General features: G+C 40.0%; 1 protein-coding gene across 9 annotated transcripts in view; it reads left to right on the forward strand.

Moving 5' to 3' along the window:
* Frmpd4 (FERM and PDZ domain containing 4) overlaps positions 1-15,105 on the forward strand; it is a 937,357-nt gene that overhangs the window by 871,264 nt on the left and 50,988 nt on the right. For all 9 annotated transcript variants that reach the window (XM_037199121.1, XM_037199124.1, XM_037199122.1 and 6 more), the window contains one exon: positions 13,780-13,825. In XM_037199121.1, the coding sequence (XP_037055016.1) occupies positions 13,780-13,825 (46 nt within the window). The remainder of the gene's footprint in view (positions 1-13,779; positions 13,826-15,105) is intronic.

Consider the following 15,105-nt stretch of genomic DNA (forward strand, 5'->3'; position numbering starts at 1 on the left):
CAACCATCTGTAATTCCAGTTGGAGCAGATCTGACACCCTCCTCTGATCTCCACAGACACGAAGCATGCACGAGGTATGCATACATACATGCAGACAAAACACTCAGTTAAAAAGGAATCTTGAAAAATGTGAACTCAGTGCAAATACATCTTGTTTCCCTTGTGCTTCTATTCAAGTCAGTGATTATACATAAGCTGTTTAGACTGAACCTGAAAAATTACAATGGACTTTGATCCTTTCTGTTTATAATTCAGATCTGTTCTCCACAGTGCAATTCCACTTGTGCTCTCCAAATTATTCTATGGGGACAGCTTTTGGCAAAGATGTTAATGGAGTCCTGTCCTCTCCCTAATTTTATTAGTTTTTTTCTCAACCCCAGTCTACAAAACTCCATAATTAACGTTACAATTATGTTAACCCTGTCCCAACAGTAAGAACATTATGATCCTCACAGCAACAGTTTGCCTAAGGTGGTCTTGGTTTTTCTGTTCAGTTGTTTGGTTTGTGTCTTGTTTGTTGTAGTATAGGTAGCTCATAATTACAACATACTGGGGAGTCATTAGCTTGGATATTTTTCATTGCTTGATAATAGAAACGTGTTCCATTTCAAATCCATTTCACCTCTTTGACTGTTAATTGTTTTAAATATATACTCTTCACATTCTTTTGGATGAAATGATGTTCTGGTTATCTGCTGCTGTCTAGCAAATATACATAATGGCTTAATAAAATCATTTATTACTCTCCTGGCTGCATAAAGTGTCTCTTCTCATCCAGATGGTTCTCAGTGGGGTCTCGCAAATGTGGCTGCCGTTAAATGACAGCTGTGGTAGAACCTACCTAAAGGCTTGATTGGGCCAAGCATACACAAGGGGCTCTGATCTTGAAGATCTGACACAGCTAAGGCTAGCTAGGCCCCTCTCTCTCTCTCTCTCTCTCTCTCTCTCTCTCTCTCTCTCTCTCTCTCTCTCTCTCTCTCTCTCTCTGTGTGTGTGTGTGTGTGTGCGTTTCTGTGTCTCTGTCTCTGTCTGTCTGTGTCTCTGTCTCTCTTCCTCTCTCTGTCTCTCTGTCTTTCTGTCTCTGTCTCTGTCTCTGTCTCCCAATCTTTCTCTCTCTCCACATTGCTTTACCTGGCTAATCACTTCATAGCATGGGTGTCACAGGGTTGTTGGACTATGCACACAGTAGCTGGCTTCTTCCAAACTGAGCAGTCTAAGATATATCTTGGATGCTACAAGATTTTTTTAATTCTTCCAAACAAGACCTAGAAGTTGTGTATTACCATCTCTATAATCCACTGTATGGTCAAAGACAGTCACAGGGCTAGTTAAGAGTCAAGAGGTAGAGACTACAAAAGGGTGTGAATACTAGATGTGACTAACCAAGACTCATGTTTAAGCCTTTGTATTGTTAATGGGCAAAGATAAGTAAGACAATCATCAAGTATTGGGAGAACATATTGCTTCATAAAGATGCTTCGTTAAATTCTCCTTGCTTCTTCCATTGGTAACTAAACTGGTGGTCTTTTTCATTGGCCATGTAATTTCTCACTCAAGAGTGAAAGAGGTAGTAGCAGATACATTGTCAGAAGAATTAGTACAAAGCAAGATAGTTCACTACACAAGTGAAGTCTTTTTAAGCTTTATTTATTTTATTATTTTATGTATATGAGTATTTGGCCTGCATGTATGCACTGTGTACCATGTGCATGCCAAGTAGATACAAAGGCTAGATGAAGTGTTGAATGCCCTGGGACTAGGGTTCCAGACAGTTATAAGCCATCATGTAGGTTCTGGGAATCAAACCTGGGTCCTCCAAAAGAATAATGGATGCTCTTAACCACTGAGCCCGCAACTGGACTCTTTAGTCCAGTTTCTGTCTGCCTTTATTATCTATATGACTATGGTGGCTTCATTTTGCATCATTTCTTCCACCACAATCCTAGAATGTAACTGAGAATGATGAAAATCCCCCTTCTCCTTGGCTGGTATCACTGTAATGGCAGACTTCTGCAGCAATAGACAAAGAATGAACACTTCATCTAGTCCAAGATAGAGGACAGCCTCAACTGACTGACCTTTGCTGAATGCATGCTCATTTTCTGGACATCTCCATCTCTCTGAATAATGGCTACAGCACCTGTTAGGAATCAATTCAGTGGATAATTACAACCTCTATTCAGACTGTTGTAGAGGTCAGCTAGATGGAACACTAGAAACCATTCTAAGTTTTAGTTCACTGGTGACTGTTCTGAAAGTGAAGGGTAACAGTACTTCCTCCAGCTTTGTAGTGACTGATTAGGCTGACACTGTGTTATGACTGGTTATTTGGTCAGAAGAATCTTCTTGTTTATTTCCCATGTCTGGGTTCAAATAGAAAAAAATAGATTCAAAGCAAGAAGTCCTATTGCAAAATACCCCAGGACCGAGGAAGGCCCTCCTGAGCCAGGTCATTGGAGAAATGCTGTTAGTCAGTTATTGTTGCCATCAGTAGTGGCTGCCCACAAGCTGGGAGGTCAAGGACTGGTATGCACTAGCTTGCAGCAAAGAATACGTTTTTCTAATCTGTTTTAAGAACTCTGAAGTATGAGGAGAAGAATGCCAGATGTGTGCATGCTTAGCTTAGAAGGGCAAGATCAAATCTCTCTTGCTGGGTCTCACCACATTGCCTTCTAAATAACAACACTAGAGAACAGTCTCTTGAGTTATGTTAAAATGTCATTTTACAATTTACAAAATCCCTTTCTTCCACAGTCCTAAATTACCTCTTTATTTGCCTTTTAAAACTTAACCTTCCAGCCTCCACAGATTGATTACTTCTACTTTTGAGGTTGAAAGTCCAATCATTTACTTGTCTGGATTTAATTTTTTTTAAAGAAAGACATTTAAATTTTCATAAACAATGTCCTTCTGCTGATTTCTGTTGTTAGAGTTTTATTTCCATTCATTTTCACAATCTCCAAGGAAATTTAGGTGCAGTTAAATTCGTATCAGTCTCTGAGTTGGATCGAGGGATCTAATTAGTTGGTGTAGAAGGGAAATGTATAATTGCACATGCTCATATGATTACACAGTGAAGAACTAAAATAGTATAACTATAAAATGGGAAAGGCAGTTAAAGAAAGGTACCAAACTATGTTGCTCTAAGGAATTGAGAGCACCAGCTTAGCTTCATTGTTCAGAGGGAATTTAGAAGTAGTGCTGTAGTTCAGCAGTGGAATACTTGCCTAGCATGCTCTAGGTTCTGATTTCAATCCCTGGTGCTAGTGGTGGTAGGTCAGATAGATGGATTACAGAACATTGTACTGCATTAAAATGCAAGGCTCGTCTTTACCTTGTTTGCTTACATCTATAGAATCATGTCCAATGAAACTGTGCAAGGCACATGATTGTGCTGGGTGTCCCAAACGGGCCTCAAGGGACTCTCCATCAAGAAAGACTGACACAAGGCTTCCGTCAAAGAAAGGAAAACAGAGGAATTGAGAGTAAATTTGTCAAAGGTAATCTAGGAGTGTTAGGACTTAATTTTTCCCTGTCAGTCAACACTATGATTTGGGATTTCAAATGTTGTTTTTTTTTAAAAAAAAAAATTTGAGAACTTTGTGCATAAGCACTGTATTTACATCACTTCTACCATCCCCAGCCCATTAGTCCCCTTCTATGTCTCTGAAATTCATGGTCTTTTTTTCAGTTATTATTGTTTTACACACACACACACACACACACACACACACACACAATTTGTATTCAATCTACTCAGATTTAGAGTTGTCTGTATTGTATGTACATATGTCCAGGGATAGCTACTTGGTACTTCCTATGCAGGAGTTTGTTCCTGAATGCAACCAGTTCTCCCTCTCTCAGCAGCTACTGACTCCTGTAGCTCTTCATCTAGGAGTTGAAATATGTGGAATCTCCCCTGTCCATACTGGCAAGTCAACATTTTAACAAGTGCAGACATGTAAAAACTTGGCACTAAACTTGAAATTACTTCTCAACAGTAGAAATTTTACTTGGAATTTATTATGAAATACTTCTCTAAATGTGCTTCTGCCTAGATGTTTAAAAGCCTCAAGCTATTTTAGGCCTTCCTAAAAAGAGGTTATCTGCTTGCTTAAATGTTCGCTCTTCCATTCCTGATTCTATCTTTCTGCTGAAGCAATTTTAGAGTGCCTTACATTTTGCCCTAGGATTATATGATTGGGAATACTAAGGAACACAAAATAGTATGGAGTTATTTTTTCTATCCTGGCAGATTGTAATTAAATAATGACTAGATGAGAGAAAACACAAGAGAAGCATATCTCCCGTCTTAATGACACATATTATTTTAGAGTACTTTGTTTCAATTTAGGTAACTTCTTGCCTGAAATTGTAAAATTGAAAATCAATCTAGGTTATGTTTTAAGCAAATTATAGAACATTACAACAGGCAAGAAAATCTTAAGCATAATGAACATATTTTTTAATGTTTCCTATTGTCAAGTTAACAAGGTGTGAAGATCAATACTTCTTGTAGTTGTTGGCAGGAAAATAAATCTGTGTAAGGGGAAGTCATGGGTAGGAACCACTTTTGAGATACTTAAGTTTGATGGTTAGGATTGTCAACTTGCCAGAATCTAGAATCATCTGAAAGAAGGGCCTCTGGGCCTGCCTATGAGCAATATCTTGATTGCATTAATTGAAGGGAGAAGACTTGACTAGTGTGGGTAGCACCATTCACTGGCTAGAATCCTGGATCAGATAACTGAAAAAAGGAAGCTGAGGATTATTAGCATGCTTCAGTGCTCTCTGCTTTCTGACTGTGGTGCCATGTGACCAGCTACTTCAAGCTCCTGTCGGCTATTTTGCCTTCCCTGTCACACTGGACTGGGTCTGTGCACTTGAACCGTGAGCCAGAATGCATTCTTGTTTCCCTTAGCATGATGATTTGAATGGTATGTCCCCCATAGTCATGGATTTTTGACGACTTGGGTCCCCAGTTGATTGCACTGTTAGGGTGGCTTAGGAGGTGTGGACTTGCTGGAGGAAGCATATCATTGAGGACAGGCTTTGAGAGCTTAAAGACTGATGCCATTTGAAGTTCACTCTCTTTGTTTCCTCCTTGGGTTCTAGATGTGAGCCCTCAGCTGGCTACTTCTGCCCCTTGCTGCCATGTCCCCAATTATGCCATTATGAACTCTTTTACAAATTTGTTTTTTTGGTTCTTCGAGACAAGATTTCTCTGTGTAGCCTTGGCTGTCCTGCAACTCACTCTGTAGACCAGCCTGGCCTCAAACTCACAAAGATCTGCTTGCCTCTCTGTGCCTCCCAAGTGCTGGTATTAAAGTCATGTGCCACCACCACTTGGCTGCCATTATGAACCCTTATACCTCTGAACCATAAGCCCAAATAAACGTTTTCTTCTATAACTTGTCTTTGTTATGATACTTTATCACAGAAATCAGAAAAATCACTAAGACACTTGGTGACAGGTAGCAAACAGAATGTAAGACTGGCTAAGATTCTTGCCCCTTTATATTCATAGTTTTGTGTATTCCCTGCTTTTATATAGCATGACTGGGGTCCATGATCTGTTTCCAAGTCACTTCAATAATTACTGTACATAGATTGCAACCATCATGCCAACTGGCTCTTTTGCTGGCTTTGATGAAGCAAATGGCCCTGTTTAATTGCCTTCTCTATGTCCTAAAATGTGTGGTATCTTCAACAATAGGACCTTACCATCTAGTTTACATGGGCAACCCAAAGAAATGACAATAGCATAATAGCCTGTCTTGTTATAGGTGCCTCTGGGACCTCCTTTACCAGTACTCAGAGAGGTAACCTATGCCTGTTCCTGGCACTAAGAGTTTTGTTTAATAATCTATGTCTTCTGGGAGCAGTATTGTTTGTCCAGATGTGATATCTTGATTTAAATTCCCCTTAAAAGGTACTTTAACTGACAAATTAGTGGGGTGTCATAAAGCTCCCTCATAAAACTTTCCTTTGGGCTAACTCACCCCTCTCCTCATTTCTCCCATCTCCACTTAGGTCTTCAGCTCCCAGTATTCTCCCAGTCCGTTTGTTTCATGCCCCATGTGTTCCTACTATCATCTTTTATTATATTTATTTAGTTTATAAGATCACAGGTCGCCGGGCGTTGGTGGCGCACGCCTTTAATCCTAGCACTCGGGAGGCAGAGCCAGGCGGATCGCTGTGAGTTCGAGTTCAGCCTGGGCTATAGAGTGAGTTCCAGGAGAGGCGTCAAAGCTACACAGAGAAACCCTATCTCAAAAAAACAAAAAACAAACAAACAAACAAATAAATGGCTCCTTTATAGATCCCTAGCTTCAACATGTATGCCACTTTAAACCCACAAAATGTAAGATTTGAATGAAGAAAACTGTTATGAGAGATAACATGCGTTAAGTGCTTGCCTTATATTTAAGGCAACTTTTATAGCGCAGTTTGTACATTGGTTTGCGTGGAGAGATAACATGTGGTGTTTGTCTTTAGGGGCCTAGATGATCTCAGTCAATATAACTTTTTGACAATTCCATCCATTTACCTGCAAATCTAATTGTTTTTCCTTCCTTACATCTGAGTAATATTCCATTATGTATATGAACCACATTTTCATTGACCATTCATCAGTCTATGGCCATCCAGGTTGATTTCATGTCCTAGTTATTGTGAATAGAGCAGCAATGAACATGGATGTGCAAGTATCTCTGTAGTAAGATAAGAAGACATTTAGTCTATGCCCAGGAGTACTGTAACTGGGTCATATTGTAGTTCTATTTCTAATTGTTTGGGGGAAACATCAATACATATTTCCAGAGGGGCTAGGCTAGTTTACACTCCCACCAGCAGTGTATAAGAGACCCACTTTCACCATACCTATGGCAGCATTTGTTGTCACTTATATTACATGTTAATTGGGTGAGATGGAATCTTGGAACAGTTTTAATCTGTGCTTCCCTGATAACTAAGAAAATAGAATATTTTTAAATCTGTTTACTGTCCCTTTGCATTTCTCCTTTTGAGAACTTTCTATTCAGACGTAGAACCTGGTGCTAATTGGGTTGCTTGTTTTCTTGATGTTTAGTATTTTTAGTATCTAGAATATATATAGGAACCCTCTGTCGGATGTACAGCTGGAAGATATTCCTACCCATTCTGTTGGCTGCACACTACCCCATTGACGATTCCTTTTGCTGTGCAGGACTTAGTAGTAGCAGATTTGCTTGTCAGTTGTTGGTCTTACTTCCTGTATTGTTGAGTCCTGTTTCGAAAGTCCTTCCCTGTGCCTGGAAGGCAAAGTCTACTCCTCCTTTTTTCTCAAGCAGTTTTAAAGTATCCAGTCTTAGGTTGAGGCCCTTGATCCTCTTGCAGTTAAGTTTTGTACAGGGTGAGAGGTAAGGTTCTAGCTTCATGTTTTTCTGCATGTTGAAATTCATGTTTCCCATCACCACCGTGAGTGCCAGGAGCTCTGGCACCTTGATTTAGCACAGGAGAATCTTTTTTATGATAAAAATAAATATATAAGATAAAACAAAAACTAACACAACAGAATTGGTCAAAACAAACGAAAAGAAGGGAAAGATCCCAAGACAAGACTCAAGAAACAGAAACCCACTCTCTTGCACACTCAGGAATCTCATTTAAAAAAAAAAACTAAACTGGAAGCTATAATATACACACAAAAGACCTGTAGGATAAAAAGGGAGAAAATATATAAATAAAGCAAAATAAAAATAATAAGACAATTTTTAAAAAAGACAAAAACAAAATGGGAAATCTGTGACACAACATTCTGAGACAAGGAACCTCTAAATTGCCATTGAGCTCATTTTTCTGTTGGCCACCTCCTGCTGGCATGAAGACTACCCTTAAGAGACATTTATTTCCCCAGAGAGACTCCCTTGGAGAAAAAACTAAATTTTCATTTGCAAGTGTTTATCAATTGGAGATAGCTTCTGGATCAGGACTTGGGCATGTGTCCATCTCTACATTCAGCTCTAGAACCCCATCTGATGCAGAACTCTGAAGGCCCTGTGCATGCTGCCTCAGGCTCTGTGTCTTCATATGCAACACAGGAAAATCTTAATCTGACTTCTGACCTTCAGAGATTGACAGTAAATTTGTATCTTAAGCTACTAACTTTGTTATAGTAACAGTAGAAAGCTAATACAGTATTTTTTTGCTTAGTGACTCCCATTTGCTCCCAACAACTACTGCACTAGATCTGTCAATGGCTGCTCCCCTGACCTGAAAGAATAAATAAATATGGTAACACTGGGTATTGTTTAAAAGTAAAGCAACTCTCAAATTTTATGATTCCATCTACCTTCATGTCCTCCACTGCATCCATTGTCTCATGAGTGACACTGATCTTTTTAAAACATTTTTTTTCTGTTTTTTAAGACAAGGTTTCTCTGTGTAACAGCTCTGGCTGTCCTAGAACTTGCTCTGTAGACCAGGCTGGCCTCAAACTCACAGAGATCCGCCTGCCTCTGCCTCCAGAGGGCTGGGATTAAAGGTGTGCACCACTACTACCACTACTACTACTACTACTACTACTACTACCACCACCACCACCACCACCACCACCACCACCACCACCACCACCACCAGCTTTAAAAATCTTTCTCTCTCTCTCTCTCTCTCTCTCTCTCTCTCTCTCTCTCTCTCTCTCTGTTTCTTTCTTTCTTTTAGGGGAGAGGTACACATGTGCATGCTGAGGTGCATGTGTGAAGGTCACAGGACAACATTTGTGACCTGGTTCTCGTCTTTTACTTTGTTGAGGCAGGGTCACTCTTATTGTTTCCATGGCTGCATTGTGTGTATTCCATGCTAGCAGCCCTGAAACGTTCTGGACAACTGTTTCTAACTCCTATTTCTCCATAGGAGTTCTGGGATTACAGATTTGCTTCACTGCATGTGACTTTGTTATATGAGTTCCAGTGTTGAACTCAGGTCTCCAGATTAGTGCAACACATGTCTTTATCCACTTAGCCATCTCCCCAGCACCCTGTATGCTGATCTTTAACCTCTCATCTTATATTCATGTTTTTATTACTCCTTGTTGGAGGTATACCCCTACAGTCAAGAATTGCTGGAATTAAAAAAAAATTGTCTATTTAAGACCATATAATTAAAGAGAATTTTGAGGGGGCTGCCAAACAGGTCTTACAGGGTACAATCACAAGGCAAGAGTGTTTTCCTATCATTGTCCATTCATAAGAGCTCCCTGCATCTGATTATAACCTTCAACAAAGCCGTAAGAAGGTCTCCAAAATGCATTAAACACATTCAGAAATATTCTCCAGTCATTAGTACATTTGTAATCACAACAGTTTGTACTGTACAATTAAAGTGTTCAATTGTGATATCATAGTTAAACTCCCAACTCCACAAAAGTTCTCTTTTGTGCCCTTTGGGGGCCTTGGAAAGCTGCAGAGCATCAAGGAACATCATCAATGTTTTCTTTGTCTTCTAACATTCCTTCCTAGCTTTAGACACATTGGAATTGTAATAAGGCTGGCTAGAGTGATGAGAGAAAAGAAAGTTCTCCCTTGATGGTTCATGGTGTAACTCAGTGCTGGTTTCCCCTCTCCATTGCTGGGAACCATCATTGATTATCTTGTTTGGATGCTTTTGTGGATTCCTGGATGATTTCTCTGAGAGACTGCATTTGCATCCTTCTTGGGTCAGACTGAACCTTAGGGCTGCTATGCGAGAGTGTCTCAACTTCCACATATTTTTGCTAAGTCCTCTCATCCCCAGAAGCAGTTCAGTTATCAGAAAGCCCTCATGAAATGGTCTGATCCCACATTTCCACTGTACCTCCTATAAATTGCCCTAGGAATCCCACCTTTTGGATAGACCCCGGTTGGAAGGGCAGACATTTCACAAATGTAGCTTCTTCTCTCTGGGTGTGTGCTGCTTTGAATGTCTCTCCTTGTTGCCTGTTTGTGGGTTGTAGGAAAATATGAGATAGAGCTCAAAGTAACTTAAGAGTTAATATTACAAATTCTGCTTTTCAATATCTCCTGTTAATGTCTCACAGCACCCTCCCTTCACCTGTGGAGAAGACTGGTGCCTATTGGCATGGGGCCCCACTAAAGCTGTCTAAATCCATTTTGGTATCCTGTAACACATGAACACATATGGCTTTGATTGTCTTTTTCTTCCTAAGATTGGGTTAAGAATCCTAAGGGATCTGAAACAGAGTGAAGTTAATTCTTCTTGTCTGGCAGGTGATGATTAAGTACTTACAGATGAGAGAAAACAGAGGTAAAAGCTCTTCCCTAGAATGATGATAGATATCACACTGAGAAATTTTACATCAATTATTTTATTTCTTATGGAGCAGTGAACAAGCAGCCTTCAGAAAATAGAGTCAAGATTGTTCAGGGACTCAGGCCATTGGCATCCTGTACTCTGGTACCCTGCCTCCTAGCTCTTCTTAGTCTCCATGTCCTCATCTTAATGTTGGAGAGAGGAAATCTGAGTGGGTCATTCCAACATTCTCCTACAATCAGCTGCTCTCAGAGGATGAGTCCTCGGGATCCATTGCCTGTTACTGAGGTCTCTGGAAGCAAGTTTGGGCAAAATAGGCCATGTTAAGTAGATAAGTTTGACTTGGCTGCCACACTCAGGAGTCCCAATGTATTATATTTTATATTAATGTATTTGCTTTTAATAGACTATAAATTTAAAACTAAATAGAATACTACTCTGCAGCTTTTTTTTTTGGCTCTTTAGGGGGCCCACCACTCAGTTCCCAAATAAATATACACATATGGAGACTTATTATTTATGAATGCCCAGCCTTAGCTTGGCTTGTTTCTAGCCAGCATTTCTTAACTTAAATTCATTCATCTACCTTTTGCCTCTGGTCTTTTTCCTTTTTTCTATTTCTGTATATCTTTATTTCTTACTCCATGGCTGGCTGTGTGGCTAGGTGACTGGTCCCCTGTGTCCTCCTTCTTCTCTTGATCCTCTATCTCCTCTTCCCAGTTTTCTCCTTCTATTCATTCTCTCTATCTGCCAGCCCTGCCTGTGATTTATCCTGCCTAGATTTTGGCAATTTCAGTTCTTTATTAGACCAATCAAGTGTTTTAGACAGGCAGAGTAACACAGATTCACAAAGTTAAACAAATGCAACATAAAAGAATGCAACACATCTTTGAATCATTAAACAGATATTCCACAGCATAAACAAATGTAAGACATCTTGAAATAATATTCTACAACAGCATTCCATAGTTTTGTTTTGTTTATAGATTAGAATTGAATAACTATTTTAGAAGCTATTTGTATATATACAGTTTTACCTTGCTATAGTTTGGTGATTTCATGTATGTATATAACATGTTTTGATCAAACATGTTTCCTTGCCAACTTCAGGTGCTCTTTTCTTTTTCAACCATAAGAATCTACTTAGTACTGCCAGTGTGGGCATAGTGTAGTGCCATCTACTGGAACATGAGAAGCTTCTCAGAGGTGACATCCTTGAAGAAAACTGACTCTCCACCCACCTGCCAGTCATCAACTGCAAATATCTCCTCTGCTAGGGGTGGGACTTCATGAGCTACCTCGATCATCCATGCTGGGATTTTGTTCAGTTTGATCTTGTACAGGTCTTGCTAATGCAGTCACAGCTTCTACCAGTTCATGTATGCAAAAACCCTCTTTTGTCCAGAAGACACCATTTCACTGCAGTCACCTACCACCTCTGGCTCTTACAATGTTTCTTCCCTCTCTTCTGCAATGATTCCTGGGAGGGTGGGAGGGTTGGGTGTGATATTTAGAGCTAAACACTCCATGGTCTCTTTTTCTCTGCACATTGATCAGTTGTGGGTCTCTGTATTAATCACCATCTACTGTAAAAAGAAGCTTCTCTAATAAGGGTTGGGAGATGCACTGATCTATGGATATTATTTCATTATATGTGTGCATGCATAGATGTGTGTTGTTCCTATGTGTGTGGGTGCTCTTATGGGGAAAGGTATATATGAATGTGTTGTGTGCATGTGTGTGTAGGTCAGGTATCCTCAAGTGCCTTTTTATTTTAGATATGGTCTCTCATTTGCCTGGGACTCTCCAAGTGGGCTAACCTGGATGGCCAGTGACCCTCAGGAATCTACATGTCTCTACTTACTGAGGATTGAACTCAGGTCCTCATGCTTGGAGAACAAACACTTTATTGACTAAGCTACCTTCTGGGCCCTATTTTGCATTTCTTACCTGTAGAATATAAATTGTTTCCATTGGCCAAGAAGTGAAAACTAAGTTACAAGACTTTCCTTCTCTTTGGGGTTACTTTCTGCTTATTTGTTTCTCATCTGCTACCCACTGAAATGGACACCCCAGATGCTTCCAGTATGTTACCCCCACACATTCTGGTACAGGCAACATTGTCATCTACATTTCCTTACAAGAGAGAAGCAGAATTCCTTGTGAAGTAAAGCCAGGATGTACTGGCTAGGTTATAGGGTTTTGTTTTGTTTTGTTTTGTTTTCTAACACTGAACTTAACCTAATGGAGCCTAATGGCTCCTCCCCACAGCTACCACCACACAATCCTTTCCCACACCCACTGAAATCTTGATTATATACCATTGCTCTGCCTACTGCAGTGATTGGGCACTCTGCCAGCCTGAAGAACTGAGGAATTGTGGGAGTGGTCAAGCCAGCAGCACTGTGCTAGCCACCTATCAGTATCACTGTCATCCTTAGTGTCCTGCTTCTTCCTGGAGTTGTAGATCTAGACTCCCTTCTCATCCCAGTGACCCCTCTCTTCCCCACCATCTTCTCCAGCTCAAGGGACACACACTCTTCTCCTAGGAGTCAGTAGATCACAGTCTGATCTTACAGAGTGAGTGTGCTGACCCACAGTTGCATGAGTGAGAGAAATGGGATTTGCAGTGGTTTCTCCAAGGGAACAGAATTCACTTACTCATTTGGCCAATAAATCACAAAAACAAGTAACTCATTGAAACCTAAAGTAAAAAAATAGGCAGCTCTTCTTCAGCAAAATAGCAAGTGGTTTTTACTTAGGATTTAAAAGGAACAAAGGAAGAGGGAAGAGAATATTATAACCTATAATATGATTTTTCCTCAAGGGTTTGGGTTACTTGGAGGAAATTAAATAAGCCATTCTAGTCCATTGTTCTGCTCTAGCTGTGAAGTGCTTCCTACTGTGAACACTATTTCCCAATTGTTGCCTGTCAGAAATACTTAGCAGCTCTGGTCCTGGGTATTGCACATATTGAGTTGCGTAGTGTGGGGAACAATGTTGGCAGTGTTAGTATTTCTCTTCCATGATGCTTTTCCTGGGAACACATTTCATGCACTGATAGAATGTTTTAAAATCTCTCCCTTCAAAGAAATCAACAGAAAATTCCCAGCAGCAGAGAAAAGTAAGGCTATATGAAAATCAGAAAGGGAGAATCAGTTTTCAGAGCCAAGGATAGTCTATGGGCTGATTGAGTTTGGTGCTTCTAAAATCATTCTTTCCTCACCAAGTTTGATTCTAAGGCCCCAGCTAATTGGTCACACAAACCAGATGGCTGGTAGAAACTGCTTATGAACCTGTCAATTGGATGGTTTGCTGCAGTCAGAAAACCCTTGATTGGGGTTTTCTCTGTGGTCTGAAGCCTTCTTCTGAACTGGAAGCCCAAGAACATTTGCCAACCCACCACACACATTTCCTCTCAAAAGAAACTCATCTCTGTTTGAGTGTGTGCTTTGCACATTGTGTAAATCTGTTTGTTTTTCTCTCTTACAGAAGCTGCAAAGAATCGATCCTGCTCACTGTCATTCAGCCTTACCCTGTAAGTGTTCTGTGAGCAAAAGTGCCACTCAGTGTTCTTGAGCTTCTGGTCTCCTCAACCCACTCCAGGAAAGCCACCAGGATGAATAACAGTGGAGACAAATAACATGTGTTCACAATGCAAGCTTAAACTTCTTGATCATTTCTATTGTGTTCTGTGTTACTAAAACCATTCATTGGAGTGAAAAGTACTGCACTTCCCTAAATATCCTGAAAGACAATCAGCTATGCAGGCCTGTGAGCATTCCACATCTGCAACTAATATAAAACCTAAGACTTTCTTGTTTGCCAGCTTCCGAATCACAAGGCTCATGGGAATATCTAATTACAGGAAGTTGTGTGAAAGTTTTATTCTTGTCCCCACCTAATTATTTTGGTAGAGAACTAGATAATTAAGCCTGATTCAAAGGAGACATGAGAGGGATACCATTGTCAGAATTCGAGTTCAGATACCTTGATTGGGAGGGAGAAACTGATTATGATCATACTGCTTTCATTTCTTAGGTTTTTTGGTTTGCTTGGTGGTCGGTCTGTCTGTCAGATACAGTTTCATGTATCTCAGGCTGGTCTAAACTTGCTAAGTAGCCAAAGGTTGACCTTGAGCTTCTGATCCTCCTGTCTCCACCTCTAGAGTTATGACTACAGGCCTTCATCACTACATTTAGTTAATAAAGTACTGAAACTTGAACCCATGGCCTTGCCCGTGCTAGCCAAGCACTCTACCAACTGAGCTATACCGTCAAACCCAATTCTTAGGATTTTTTAAAACAATTTTATGATGGCATAATCTTCATGGTGTTCAATTCACTCATTTTACATGTATAAGACAAAGGTGTTGGCAAAACCTAGTGAGGTATGCAGTTAACACCACGGTCCAATTTCAGAATGCTCTATCACCCCTCTACAACCCCTAATTCCCACGTTCAGTTAATCCCTAGTACCACCACCCACCCCAGGCAACTGCTAATTTTTCTCTTTCTACAGGTTTGTTGTTACTTGTGAATGTCATACATTCAGAAGATACCAAGAAAAATGGCTTTATGGGAAGCCACCTTTAGGGCCTTTATATAGACTGGCAGAGAATCTACCCAGAATGACTTCCATGTTTTCTCCTCACAGAATAATATATATATATATATATATATATATATATATATATATATATATATATATTCCAAGTGCAGCGTGATGTTGGTTGCTGTTTTTACTCCTATCTCTCAAATTTGCATTCTTTTACCTGAATTTTCTTTTTACTTTGCAACTTCTTAAAAACATATGATC

Source organism: Peromyscus leucopus, chromosome X (genome assembly GCF_004664715.2).
Source record: "Peromyscus leucopus breed LL Stock chromosome X, UCI_PerLeu_2.1, whole genome shotgun sequence".
NCBI classification, from domain to species: domain Eukaryota; kingdom Metazoa; phylum Chordata; class Mammalia; order Rodentia; family Cricetidae; genus Peromyscus; species Peromyscus leucopus.